Source organism: Marmota flaviventris, chromosome 1 (genome assembly GCF_047511675.1).
Source record: "Marmota flaviventris isolate mMarFla1 chromosome 1, mMarFla1.hap1, whole genome shotgun sequence".
Lineage (NCBI taxonomy): Eukaryota > Metazoa > Chordata > Mammalia > Rodentia > Sciuridae > Marmota > Marmota flaviventris.
The window spans coordinates 96,864,170-96,877,237 of NC_092498.1; the positions used below are offsets into that span (position 1 = coordinate 96,864,170).

General features: G+C 37.0%; 1 protein-coding gene across 2 annotated transcripts in view; it reads right to left on the reverse strand.

Moving 5' to 3' along the window:
• Positions 1 to 1,135: 1,135 nt before the first annotated feature.
• Vps41 (VPS41 subunit of HOPS complex) overlaps positions 1,136 to 13,068 on the reverse strand; it is a 159,178-nt gene continuing 147,245 nt past the window's right edge. For both annotated transcript variants that reach the window (XM_027939644.2, XM_071614102.1), the window contains 5 exons: positions 12,511 to 12,647; positions 4,383 to 4,482; positions 4,236 to 4,280; positions 2,637 to 2,716; positions 1,136 to 1,855 (listed from right to left, as the gene is read on the reverse strand). In XM_027939644.2, the coding sequence (XP_027795445.1) occupies positions 1,775 to 1,855; positions 2,637 to 2,716; positions 4,236 to 4,280; positions 4,383 to 4,482; positions 12,511 to 12,647 (443 nt within the window). In that variant the 3' untranslated portion in view covers positions 1,136 to 1,774. The remainder of the gene's footprint in view (positions 1,856 to 2,636; positions 2,717 to 4,235; positions 4,281 to 4,382; positions 4,483 to 12,510; positions 12,648 to 13,068) is intronic.

The following is a 13,068-nucleotide window of genomic DNA, read 5'->3' on the forward strand; positions in this document are numbered from 1 at the left end:
ATTTTCTGATGTTTCAATTATTTCTGAATGAACATATTTTATTATTTATTGGGGAGTAAACATACTTTATTATTTTCCTCTTAAATCAGTTATTCAAAATGAACAATGTTTAGTAAATATCTCCTTTTTTGTACCTACAGTTTCATGTTCAAATGGAGTTACTAATTAGTACAATTTTCCCCAGAAGCAAAATGATTTATTGAAATTAACAAATCCTGTTGATGGTTTTGTTACAGAACTTTGCTGGAATGAGCCTGCTGAAATCATAAATAAGGGATTAATAAAAATTTAACATGCTAAATCTTTACATTAAATAAGTAATTTGAAAACAATAAATTAGGCTTATAAGTTTTTTGTTTTGTAAAGGATGGGTTTCTCTGGTAAAAACAAACACTAGAAACTCACAGTGTAGCAGAAAGAATGCTAGATTTGAAATACGGTATAATACTAAGAAGGCTGAGAGGAATATTCAAAAACGACAAACTTAACAGTTCTAAATATTTATGACTAACAAATAAATTTGCTGTCTACTAGGGGATTTTAAGTCCAGCAATGAAGAGTTGTGCTGTGTTCTCTGAACCTGGCCTAGGATTTCTTGAAGGGACAGGGAGGCCTGGTCAGGCAGTCTGCTGCAACCTTGGCAACATCTGTGTTCTGGTTTTCTCCTGTAACCTGGAGATACCATGTCTTCCTCCTGGAGATGCCATGAGAAGTGGGCAAGATATCGCTCATGATAATGGCCAGGTGAAGTTTGGATGTCTGCAGGTGATCAGTATCCATCAGTATCCATCTTCCCACCAAAGTGATGAAAGCAGATGTATCCATATAACAAGAAAATAACTATAACACACAATGACAAGTTTGAATTCTCTCCATTATATTCTTTGTTCTTTGAGGAGGCTCCATGGAAGGCTTTGAAAAAGGAATGTCATAATTATGCCCATCCTCTGGTATTAGACCGATCCTATTTCTCCTGAGACTCCCTCCCTGGTTTGACAGGGTCACTCCTTTCCTCCCTACTAGAAAAAACTAACCACAATCCCTCAAATAAGATGCTGAACCTCTCTTCTATTCTTTACCAAGGTGCTTGACTTCTCGATTGCAGTTCAACCTAGTAAAAATGAGTCTTTCACAATGAAAAACATGTAACATTTATTCAGTCAACAAATGCCGAGTGACTGAAAGAGCCAGACACTCTAATGGTTCTAAGAACACACAGAACATGTGATTAGTTAACATAAAGCTGCAGGACATTAGCCTGCTGATGATATTCCCAGATGTCAATGAATGAATGAATGACAGTTTGCACAATGTTTCATTAAATGCTTATTAGGACAATAACTACAGTTGATGACACATAAAGAAAGCCAACCCTAGAATGCAGTAACTATTGCCAGCAAAGCATGTGGAAACAAGGTCCAAGTTGTGGGTAGGAGTTTGCTGGATAATCACAGTTGGCAATGTTCTCTGATAGCTGGGGCAATTCTCAGCAGTCCACTTTATGGGTGAACAGTGTTACTACGTTCTAAAACATTCATTTCTACCTCTGAGACTTACGTTTTCATTGTTAAATAATGAGCCAAACAAATGACGAAATAATAACTATGAACCCAACTTCTTTATCAACTACAAAGAAAAATCTCTAGAAGACAGGCATGGATATAGAAACTGTTATACACATAAATAAATCTTATCAGCACTGGTGCTAACACACACTTGTTTCAAGAACAGTATTAAAAAGAGCAGCGAGAAGAGACTGACAAGCAGAGCTGTGCTATTTTTTCATCTCCAAAATTGCACTTCCTGGTCCACGGTTCTTTGCGCTGCAGATGTTGCAGTATTGTGCAGGAGAGTTCTAAAAATATAATTAAAAAGCAGATTAAAAAATCTTCTCTAGACTTTCATGTTCAAAAAATATTATAGTAGCATTAGTAGGAGATAGACAGGAAGAGATGAAATATCACTTCTTTCTCTGGAGATTATTTCTGGTTTACATAGGATTCACCCTGTTATCCCACAGCAGAATGTGGGGTATAAGGTGGCCTGGGGGACATGATGTGATAAAGGATAATGGTATCACAGCATACAACTTGGGCTAAGAAAAGTCCTAGGAGATACTTGGTTTTTTACTGCACAGCTCTATAACTCAGCAGTCATAGATTTTAGCTGAATGTATTAATTAGGTATGCTTTTATAATGTTTACTGCAACCTCCTATACATTTGAAAAATAGATAATTTATTATGATATAAACTACAGTTGTCCCCTGGTATCTGAGAGTTTGGTTCTAGAATCCCATTCAGACACCAAATCCTACACACATGCTCAAGCCCCTCATGTAAAATGGAACAGGCACATGTAAATGCTATATAAATAGTTATTCCAATGTGGTGTTCAAGGAATAATGACGAATCTGCACACCTTCGGCATGGGTGCAATCCCCCCCGCGCCGCCAAATATTTCTGATCTGCGGTTAGTTGAATCCATGAATGCAGAACCCATGTATACACAGGCCTGACTCTGTATTATGATTTTAAAAAACCAACAGAGCCATCAGGATGACAGGTTGTGATTCTGAGCACATCCTCTGATCCCATCAATAGCTCTTTAGAGAATAGTTGCCGAGCTGCCACTCACCATGCTAGGGACAGGCAAGCACTCTTTGTGGAACATGTGCCGGCAATGGAAGACTACCACACTGAAGGGCTTCGCTGCATCTGGGGCAGAAGAAAGAACTCAGTGCAACAAACAGACCAGGAAATTATTAAACCAAGCCTGACTATAAGTTCAGCTGTAGTTTTTCATCAATAGACTGCCTCTGGAGGATGGCTTATTGACAAAGTGTTCCTGTGGAGTGGTGTGCCCCAATGCAATGCATGAATTATAATCATGCTGCTATGTGATTCATGGTTACTTGCTTGGCTTCTGTATCAGATACCAAAACTATAAATGGAACAATTTCATAGCAAATACAGCAATATTTATTATAAAAACTAGAATCAGCACGTGTACGTGTCTGTGTGTGTGCCCAAACCCTCCCATCATTCCAACACCTGCATAATTTGGTGCGCCACACACTGAAGTCAGGTTTGTGGTTTTACTGAAATGCTTTCCTAGTTGACCTGTGGCCAAGATCCCTCCCCAGTGTCAGAGGCAGACCTGGGTTAGAACACCCCATGGCTGTGATCCTGGGTTTTACTGCACTCCTTTTGGGGCACATCCATTCTCCTGTTCCTGCTCAGTGTGGTCGTCTTGTTTCTAGTAAGATTTACAGCCCTTAGCAGATGGAGTCGGGAATTGGACTGTACAGTGAGGGTGTTGAGGCTGCTTTGTTGAAATGCTGCCTAAAACACTATCAAAGCTCACTTCTTCCTCTAAGCCCATTGCAAGTTTTAGCAGAAGCATTTAAAAATCCAAACCTGCTTCCTCTAGAAAAGAACCTAGGTTGAATTGACTTCTTATGCTACTGCTCTGTTAAATAATCCCTTAATGCTAAGTAAATGTGAGGTCAACTACATCTTTAGGACATTTCCATGAAGTATTTTTTAGAATCCTGACAACCATGCTTTAATTTCTACCTTCAAATGAAGTGATTTTCCTTTTCTCAAGTCACAGTGATCCTTAAGTAAGGAGTTTCTTATTATACATGAAGATATGTAATAGAAACCTAAATATATACAAAACCAAGAAAAGGAAATAAGCAAAAGCTTATATCTTTTTAAAAAGTCACAGTTCCAATCAGATATTATGTTTCCACTGAAATGTGAAATAACCTGGTGCCTAGAACTACACATCAGAGAAAAAAACTAAGGGAAATCTACCTATAAATTGTTTGCAGAGATACATGGTTCTTCCACCTTGGAATTTAAAATATGGATTTTTAATTTGGTCTGATTTAACTCTAGAACAGTAGTTCTCAAAGAAGAGCCCCTCAATCAGCAGCACTGATATTACCTGGGAGCTTGTCAGAACAGTTCTCAGCCCCTAGGCTGGCACTGTGGGTTCTCCCCAGGCTGCCAGCTGATGCTGGTGTACCCTAGAACTCAGGAACCTTAACTGTGCAGATGGCAACACCAGCATTCAACTAAGTTGGGCTGTGGGCTAAAATGCTTTCCTAAACTGGATTATTATGAGTCATATAATTTTATAAACAGTAATTACCTAACTTCAACATTTTAATTCCATTTATCATTAATACACATTTGGGAAATTTGTCTTCCCTCCCAACCACCTTACCAGTAGGAAGGATGGGGGAAAGACACGACTCACAGATATTCTCCTCTGTAAGAAAACACACACAATTTGGATTATGCACTGTTTATCTCTGCTGGGCTTCCAAAAGCCGGGCATACAGTTCCATATGATTGTTTCAACTTTACCCACCATCAACCAGAACACCTTTCATTTGAGTTCGGTGCATTTTCTTCAGTAAGGACAAGGAGTCGGCTACGAGAATCTTCTTGCAGCCTTCACGAAGCAGAATCTAATGTACACATTTAAAAAGAAAAGCCATCTTAAATAGATTCAAATGTTGTGTGTGAGGGGTGGAATGTCTTATTAGGGTTCAGGAAATTCATGTGCCTCAAATACTCCAAAGAGGTACTTAACTGGTTCTCCTGTCCTTAGTACCCTCTTTCCTCCAAACTACTGCTAGATGGAGCTCTGTGGCTGTGATCCATACATCAGACATTACTGGCTGCTGCTCCCCCTCCGCCGCCTTTTTTCCCCTCCTCCCCTGGAAAGGGTCTCACTAAGTTGCCCAAATTGGCCTGAAACTTGTGATCCTCTGATTCAGTCTCCAGAGTGGTTGGGAATACTACAGGCATGTATACCACCAACCCCTGGCTCCTGTAGCATTTTTAAAATCAACTACACATTCCAAAGTCTGGCAAAGAAGGCCCTGTAGTAACAAATCCTAATGTTATCTTATAAGGCTTCTTCATACAGATTCTCTGGCACTCTAGCCCCTACATGACTTGCTCCTTCCATCTTCAGATCTTTGCCCAAAATGGTAAACCTGCTATTCCAAAATTATATACTTCATAAATCCATCTATTCACTCACAAAGGTGTACTGAGTTCCTATCACAAGGCACTGGATGTGGATAATATGCTGATTAGAAGCAGGTGACTTTATGTGGCTGTGGGTCCCAGCAAGTGCTCCTGGCAGGGATGAACTTTTGACTTTCTTCATCCTGACATCAACATCAACTCTAACCCAAGAAGGGCACTTTACTTCCCAGAGGCTTAAATTCATGCCACTGGGGAAGGCAAGCAAGGAAGTGGCCATCTACAATAGCCGTGTGTACCCTTAAAAATCAACAAGAGTGCTGGATTTGGGTGAATCTAGTCAAAGGCCTTTCTCATTTATAAAAGCAAACATTCAAGAAAATAGAACTAATGCCTAAATTACATTTCTACATATCTAGATTACTAGTACTGATGAGGAAGAGATTACATTCTAGTATTATGTTAATTGGAAATTGTTTATGAAGTTTTCTTTAAAATTCTACAAATGGAGCTTTTAATTCATTTAAAAACATCAAGATTTTAAGACATCATTAAAGCACACAGAAAGAGAAATATACCAAGAAAAACATCTAAGAAATATTGATGTCAGAAAACTCAAAGAAAATTGATAAGCAAACATACAAAGCTGCTCAGCCTCTATCACAAAAATAAAAAACTTCAGAAAAATAGTGTTAGTCACAATATCTTCAGTGAAATGTTTCAAAAAGAATTGGCTCCAACCCTCAGGGGGTGTTCAGAGCCTACTGTATAAATAATTCAGGCGAAAGGACGAGCTAGCAGTCTAGACAGAGGCCACTGGGTCTGCAATCTAAAAAGAAAACAGCAAAAACTGCAAACTGACAAGGAACCGTCTCCTCAGCAGGATTAGATTTTCTAAATAGGTATACTCTGTCTGCCTGCAAAAGGTATTTTTTTTTCAGTATTCCAAAATAGTGTATTTCTTTTTTTTTATTGGTTGTTCAAAACATTACAAAGCTCATGATATATTTCATACATTTGACTCAATTGGGTTATGAACTCCCATTTTTACCCCAAATACAAATTGCAGAATCACATGGGTTACACACTCACATTTTTACATAATGGCATATTAGTGACTGCTGTATTCTGCTACCTTTCCTATCCCCTACTATCCCCCCTCCCCTCCCCTCCCATCTTCCCTCTCTACCTCATCTGCTGTTGGTATTTTTTAGGAAAAATTTCAGTATTCAGAGGAAAACAGCCATGAGAAGGAAAAGTATAAAAATGCAGCTTATTATATTATCTGATTATCCTTTATCTGATCAAAATCCAAGGCTCCAAGTCTGAGAAATATAAAAAAATTTTGTTTCTTTGATATGATGCCAGGTAGGTATATTTAAAAAAATAAATAAATAAACTGTAGAAAGTAGTCATTCACTCTGCAACATCTATAATAATTTGAAGGCAAGCAAAGATGGTTAAGTGGAAGGTATAAGATTATATGCAATATTATTCGGGCATTGTTTTCCATTATTTGACACATGACAAGGGATTATGGTAACTAGGCATTTCCAGCAGCAATTCTATTAGTAATTCATGAAAAAGGTGCTGCTGACACTGATTTCACCCCTAGAAGTTCATATGTGGCAATTACCATGCATGTCTTTATTATAAAATCCTTTCTGGTTAAAAGTCAGATGCTGCAGCAGCTGGCTTAGGGTCATCTTCCTGCTTTTCTGACATTCACACTGCTGAATTCTGACTGTTGCCTGTTTTCCCACTGTGGATCATCATCTCCTACCTGTCTCCTACTATCCTTGTAAGTTTGGTGTTCTTTACATATTTAGGGCACATGCAAGCTCACCTGTTACCAAGTTTTCAATGACCAGAATGAAACAATCACTGCTGTTCTTTCTTTGAGTACTACAGTGCTCCCATTACTTTGGGGTAATTAAAAAAAATATTTATTCAGTTTTAAGGATCATGTCCCTTTTCTTACCTAGGTAGTTCCTATTTTCAAAAGCATGCTGACTGCAAGATGAAGTCACTTTTAACCAGGAAAATCTTCCTTGCCTGTTTCCTCCTGTTTTCCCATAGTTTCTTATTCTGTTAGAAAGCTTCTGATGTCACTTTCAGAAATCAAAATCAGTTTGAAACACCTTGTGATCTTTGAAACATCTCTGTCCAGTACATAAACAGCACCACTACTAATCTTTGTTATCCTTATTGCTTGTAAAAATTTCACCAAAGATAAATTACTGTCTTCTCTTTACTCAACTTTGTAATAACATTGTTTCCATTTAAAAAATATTTAACATTTCTTATGAAGTATAATATCTTTCAGAGACTTATTTTCCTTATGGGACTTAACTCTTTTTTTTCCAAGATTATCCAAATATTTGAGCCAACTTCTTCCCACATCCTTCTCAATTACCCTTGGGTCTCTTCATGGTTCTAAGTTTTTCTAAATTCTTTATTAACATGACCTTTATTCTCTCCTTCCTCTTCATACTTTTCAAGACAATCAACTATAGTTTCTATATGCAATTTACTTGTATATTCTGTCCAGCTATAAATTTAAATTAAAAACGTATTTCTAAGACAGCTGAAAATCAACATGAAACCTTGAATGCACTCTATCTTTTCCTTCTGGTTTCTCTTCAGTTCATCATCCATAACAATTCCAATCAAAAGCAGAACACCAGATTCATAGACATTTTATAAAGCAATGAAAGAACTGTACATAAATGAAGGTATGGTTCAATAGAATCAGCTACCATGGGGAAAAAAATGCCATCCAAAAATAGCTTGGGTTTTTGAAATCTTTATTTTTTGAATCCAGGGGTGCGCTACTACTCAGCCACATCTCTAGCCTTTTTAAAAAATCTTTTTATTTGAGACAGGGTCTTGCTAAGTTGCTGAGACTGGCTTTGAACTTGTGATCCTCCTGCCTCAGCCTCCTGAGTTGCTGGGATTACAGGCATGTGCCAATGCACCAAAATCTTTATTTTAGAAGTTTTTGAACATTGACTTTTTGCTGAAATTGTCTTGTTCATACCACAATACTTATCACTAGAATTGCAAATGATAGACAGTTACATGGCTTGACAAGTCCCAGAATGATAGAGAGCTGGACTGAGAAACATTCTCCCTCCTTTCTAATTAATCCTTTAGACCAATGTCATGGAACTTGAATTCTAGTTGAAAAAGCTTTGCTTTTGATTGGCATTATAATCAAAGATGATGAACAGCAGAAATAAGATGGAAAATAGACTCTCAGGTTTCACAGTTAGTTCAAAAACAATCTTACAATTGTATTTAAATTTACAACAGCACAAAGTATGCATGCAGAAAACTGATTAAGGAATCTGGTTGGTCATAGGCCTTCTGTGTCATCCTGAAGTGGCAAAGCTAAAAATTTGAGAAGAAAGTTTATTTCAGGGATTTAAAGTTTAAAAACTTAGGAAAAAAGTTAATAGCTTATATACTATGAGTAAAAAACCCACATGCCCCCACCAAAAGGCACATGAGAAGAAAGTCACTATTTTCTCTTACGTCATTTTTCTGTGGATTTCAAAGTAAAGATGTAAGAAATATAGGGGTTGAAGCCAATGTATAGGAAAATAACTCTGGTAGGCATGGAGATGTCTAGAGTAAGTGTGGGGAAACAGAGGCCCAGGGATATGCAATGACTTGCTCAGGATCATGCCCTGGTTTGTGAAAGCTCAGACTCAGGACTTAGCAAGTGCTAGTTTCTCCACATCAGCTCCCTCTTCAGGGCAAGTTAAAACAGGTTTGCTACTACCATCACCTCCCTGCCTGCAATACCCATAATGAAAAATTAAGGATGGACTGCAATTGGTAGATTGGTGGCTATAAAAACTAATACAGGGCTGGGGATGTGGCTCAAGCGGTAGTGAACTCGCCTGACATGCGCGTGGCCCAGGTTTGATCCTCAGCACCACATACAAACAAAGATGTTGTGTCCGCCGAAAAACTAAAAAATAAATATTAAAAAATTCTCTCTCTTTAAAAAAAAAAAAAAAAAACTAATACAGTTTTGGATGAAAAAGGCAAAGAGATCTGGGTTCAAACCTAGCTAGTCACCTTCCCAGACTGATAAGTCATTTACCCTTTTTGACACTTTGTCTTCTACTCTGTGAAATGGAGATGACAGCTCATACAGGACTGTTGTGAAAATAAAATATTTGTCAAAGAAGACTGCCAAAAGGTGTTTTAAAACAAAGATGCTGAAACTGTTAAGAAAAAAAATTTCTTCAACAACAGGAAACAATATAAATGCTAAATAAAAAAATGCTTAATTTATAAATAAAAATGTTTAAAAAATAGAAAATATAAAAATATTATTTATACTACATATTTTGGAAAACATCTGTGTCAAGATGAATGTAATTTGTTCTTGAAATCAAGCTTAGGAACATTTTAAGTTTATGAAATACAATACAAGCTACATTCTTTTTACTGACTTCATGAAATTTTTAAAATTAAGTTGGACAGTAAGGCATGGTGGTGCACATCTGTAATTCTAGCAACCTGGGAATGCTAAGCCAGGAGGATCGTAAATTCAAGCCCAGCTTCAGGCAATTTAGTGAGACCCTGTCTCAAGATACAAAATAGAAAGGACTGGGAATGTAGTTCAATAGAAAAGTGCTCCTGGGTTCAATCCCCAGTACCAAAAAAATAAAAATAAATAGGGTAATTACACTTACAAGGTAATAGGAGGTTGCCATAAATTAAACTAAATTGATGATGTAGTTTCTTTAACTTTGTCAAAGGCATCTAACTTGCCTAATGATGCTAAACCTAGGCTGAAGAGAGATGTTATATTTTAGAAAATACCAAACTTTAAAATCAGAAGAGTCGTTCAAGTTTCTCCCCCATAACTTTCTCTATCCTCTTTCCAATGAACAACTAGCTAATGGAATAATCTCCCAAAGCATTTTCAATGCCCAAATAATTTCAAATGCTCATACTTGATTGTACATCTCCCCTTAGCTATTCCCACTGTATATTAGCAGGTGCAGAGAAACTCTGCAACAGTATCTCTCTAACATATGACCCTGGATTTCTATGTTTACTGGGGCTGGTTTTTGTCAAAAATTCTTGGAAATTCACAGACATGCAAAATTTCCCTCCAATTTTTGGGATTAACATAATTTTTCAAGTTTTTATTTTGCTAAGTGAGAACTTGTAAAAAATCAACTATAGTTTTATGCAACATAAAAAACAAGGCTAAGTAGAATCAAGTAAAAGACATGTATGTGAAACTCTTCTGAAAAGTGCAAAAGGCTCTATAAAGAGATGTTAAGTTATTTTTACAATGAACCCTAGTAGGTTGCCTAGGGAAAGAAAATAAATAAATGGCCACTAATGAAAAAGAGCAGCCTTTTCCCATAGGAAAAAAAAAAAAAAAAAATCCTAAATCCTTTCTTTATCCATGAGTAGGAAGTATTCCCTGGGATTCTCTGAAAAACCTCTCCAGTAGACCATGTTTTCACTATATTCTCCAATAAAACCTCTGAGCTCCTGTGGAGACAAAAGATATGGCATTTTCCACATGCTTTGCCACCTTCCCTCTGGGTGGGTCTCTTCCTCTCCTGTTGAGAAGCTGCTCTTTGGGGAATTTTAGGCAACAGCAGCTCTTTGGACCCACTGGCTAAATAATTTTGAGCCTCAAACATATTACCCCAACTGCATATTTACACAGCTTAAGGAAAAGCTCTCAGAATATCTTAAAATACAATTAAAAGGATAAAATATTGATTTAGCAGATGTTTTAGTGGGTAATTTTTATGTTCAGAATTCATTTTGCAGTTAGTAATAATTATTTCCAGTTGACTCACAACTATTCAAATTTGTTCATAAAAAAATGAATGAGCAGTGAGATTACAGTGGTATCCATGCACTTGGTTCTCTGGAATAAGAGCCTAATAAGAGGGGTTTATCAGGTGATTTTGCAGGCAGTGTGGAGATGGGAAAAGAGAAGGGCACATTTTTCACCAAAGGCTAAGCTTCATGCACTACAGCTGAAGGATCTCGCTCTTGGGTATAGTTGTTCAAAGATGCCTGCATGTCTTCTCAAGCCTTGGCGCTACTGAATGTCCTGCCTGAATCACTGTTCTGCATTCGTAAGGCACTGCACACGGTGGGAGCACCTTGTAGTCCCTCACCTACAAACCCATCCTATGTTCTATTTCCTTCTTCCCTGTTTCCTCCCCTATTAATCTTTCCCTTGGGTCATCTGCAAACCTCCAATCCCACTAAAAATAAAGACCTTCATATTGTTCAGCATTTTGCAGAACAGTTCCTCTCTTTGGCTTAACTGAATACCAGTTTCTCTCCAACTAATCCTATTTCCTAGCATGCAGGATTCCTGATGTCTCATATCCCCAGCTGCAAGAAAAATGTCTCCTCTTAAAGATGTGTCATCTAGTCATCAAAGCTGCCTGTGGGCCACATGGGTAACATTCTAGTTCACTGAGGATGCTGAAGCCTGTCTAATAGCACCCTGCCTCCTTCCACTACTCCTCAATATCCATTTGGATGCCTCAGTCAAGGCTGTGATCTCTGTTTCTTGACCAATTTTACTTCAGTGACCTTTACCTTTGCCCCATTTTTTGAAATTGCAACAGTAACAGTATCAACACTCCCTAGCTATAACCTCTTGTCTCTCTAGCTCTGTCATTCCTTCACATCTCTCACATCCATTCTCTATGACATTAAATTTCCTTCAACTTTTTCTCTTCACCTAGCCTTCTACCTAAGGCTGTCACCTGAGTTTCCGCAGATGGCTAGGTACTCTTCACTCTTTCTAGAGATTACTGTCCAACAAATTCTCCCTATAATGCTCCTCTTACCAAATTCCAGGAATTATCCATTATAACAAAAACGCATTTTAAAGTGAATTAGAGAAAGAATACAGTGTGAACATTTAAAGTTATGTGTTTTAAACAGTTTCAAATATTAAGGAAACTACCAGTGTTCTGGAAAACATCAGGATGCTTTGTAATTAGCATATTAATTTATATGAAAATAATGGGTTTCACTTTTCTTATCACAAATTCTGAATTAACAGGGATAATAAAATTGTGCTATTCTAGCAAACAGACAAAGGTTAAACAGAATCCTGTATTTCAACCTTTTTGGACAATGGATTACTAAATGGCTTCAACAAAAATTATTTAACTACTGAAAAATATTTTTTTATTTCTCCAAAATGGACACAATATTTATTCTCCCTAATGATGTTTGGGTGGCCTGATTTCATACATAAATGTAAAAATGCCTTCTCAATGTGAAGAGAAAATCTGAGAATGGCTAAGGAATCAAATGGCTTCCTGAAGGGGTGATGTCTTCAGTTAATCTATTTGAAGTTTTCCAATTATCTGGGCCTAAATAAAATGTCACTGTGAAATTTAAACCTCACTAATATCTAACATAAACCTTAGAAATGTTTATCTTGAAGCAAGCCACTAATTAAGCCAAAAAAGGATACTTACTTGCAAATTGTAGTCTTGCAATATTTTAACTAAGGAATCTCTCAGATTGGGAATCTCCATTCCTTCCTTAATACGGTGAATCAGCAGAATTGGATCAACATGGGTGCCAATATTGTTCAACAAGCCAGTAATAAATGCTACAGAATACCACACAAAACAATTAACACATAAGCAATGTTATAATGTATTTTATTACACAAAATGCAACTTTAGACCAAAAGTAACTTAAAAACATTGTTTCTTTCAAAGTAAGTATTAAAACCACTTGGATTTTTTTATGCCATTTGTAGGAAAATGGATGGAATTTGAGAATATTATGTTAAGCAAAATAAACCAAACTTGGAAAGTTGAGGGCTATTGTGTTTTTTTTTTTTTCTTATATGTAGAAGCTAGAGAGGAAAAAGGGAAAAGAAAGGTGTGGGAGAATCTCGTGAAAAATCAGAAGAGAAGGGGAGAGAAATGGGAAATGACATTGGCAAAATTATATTGTGCATGTACACATATAACAACAAATTCTACCATTATGTACAATTATAATGCACTAATAATATGGAAAAA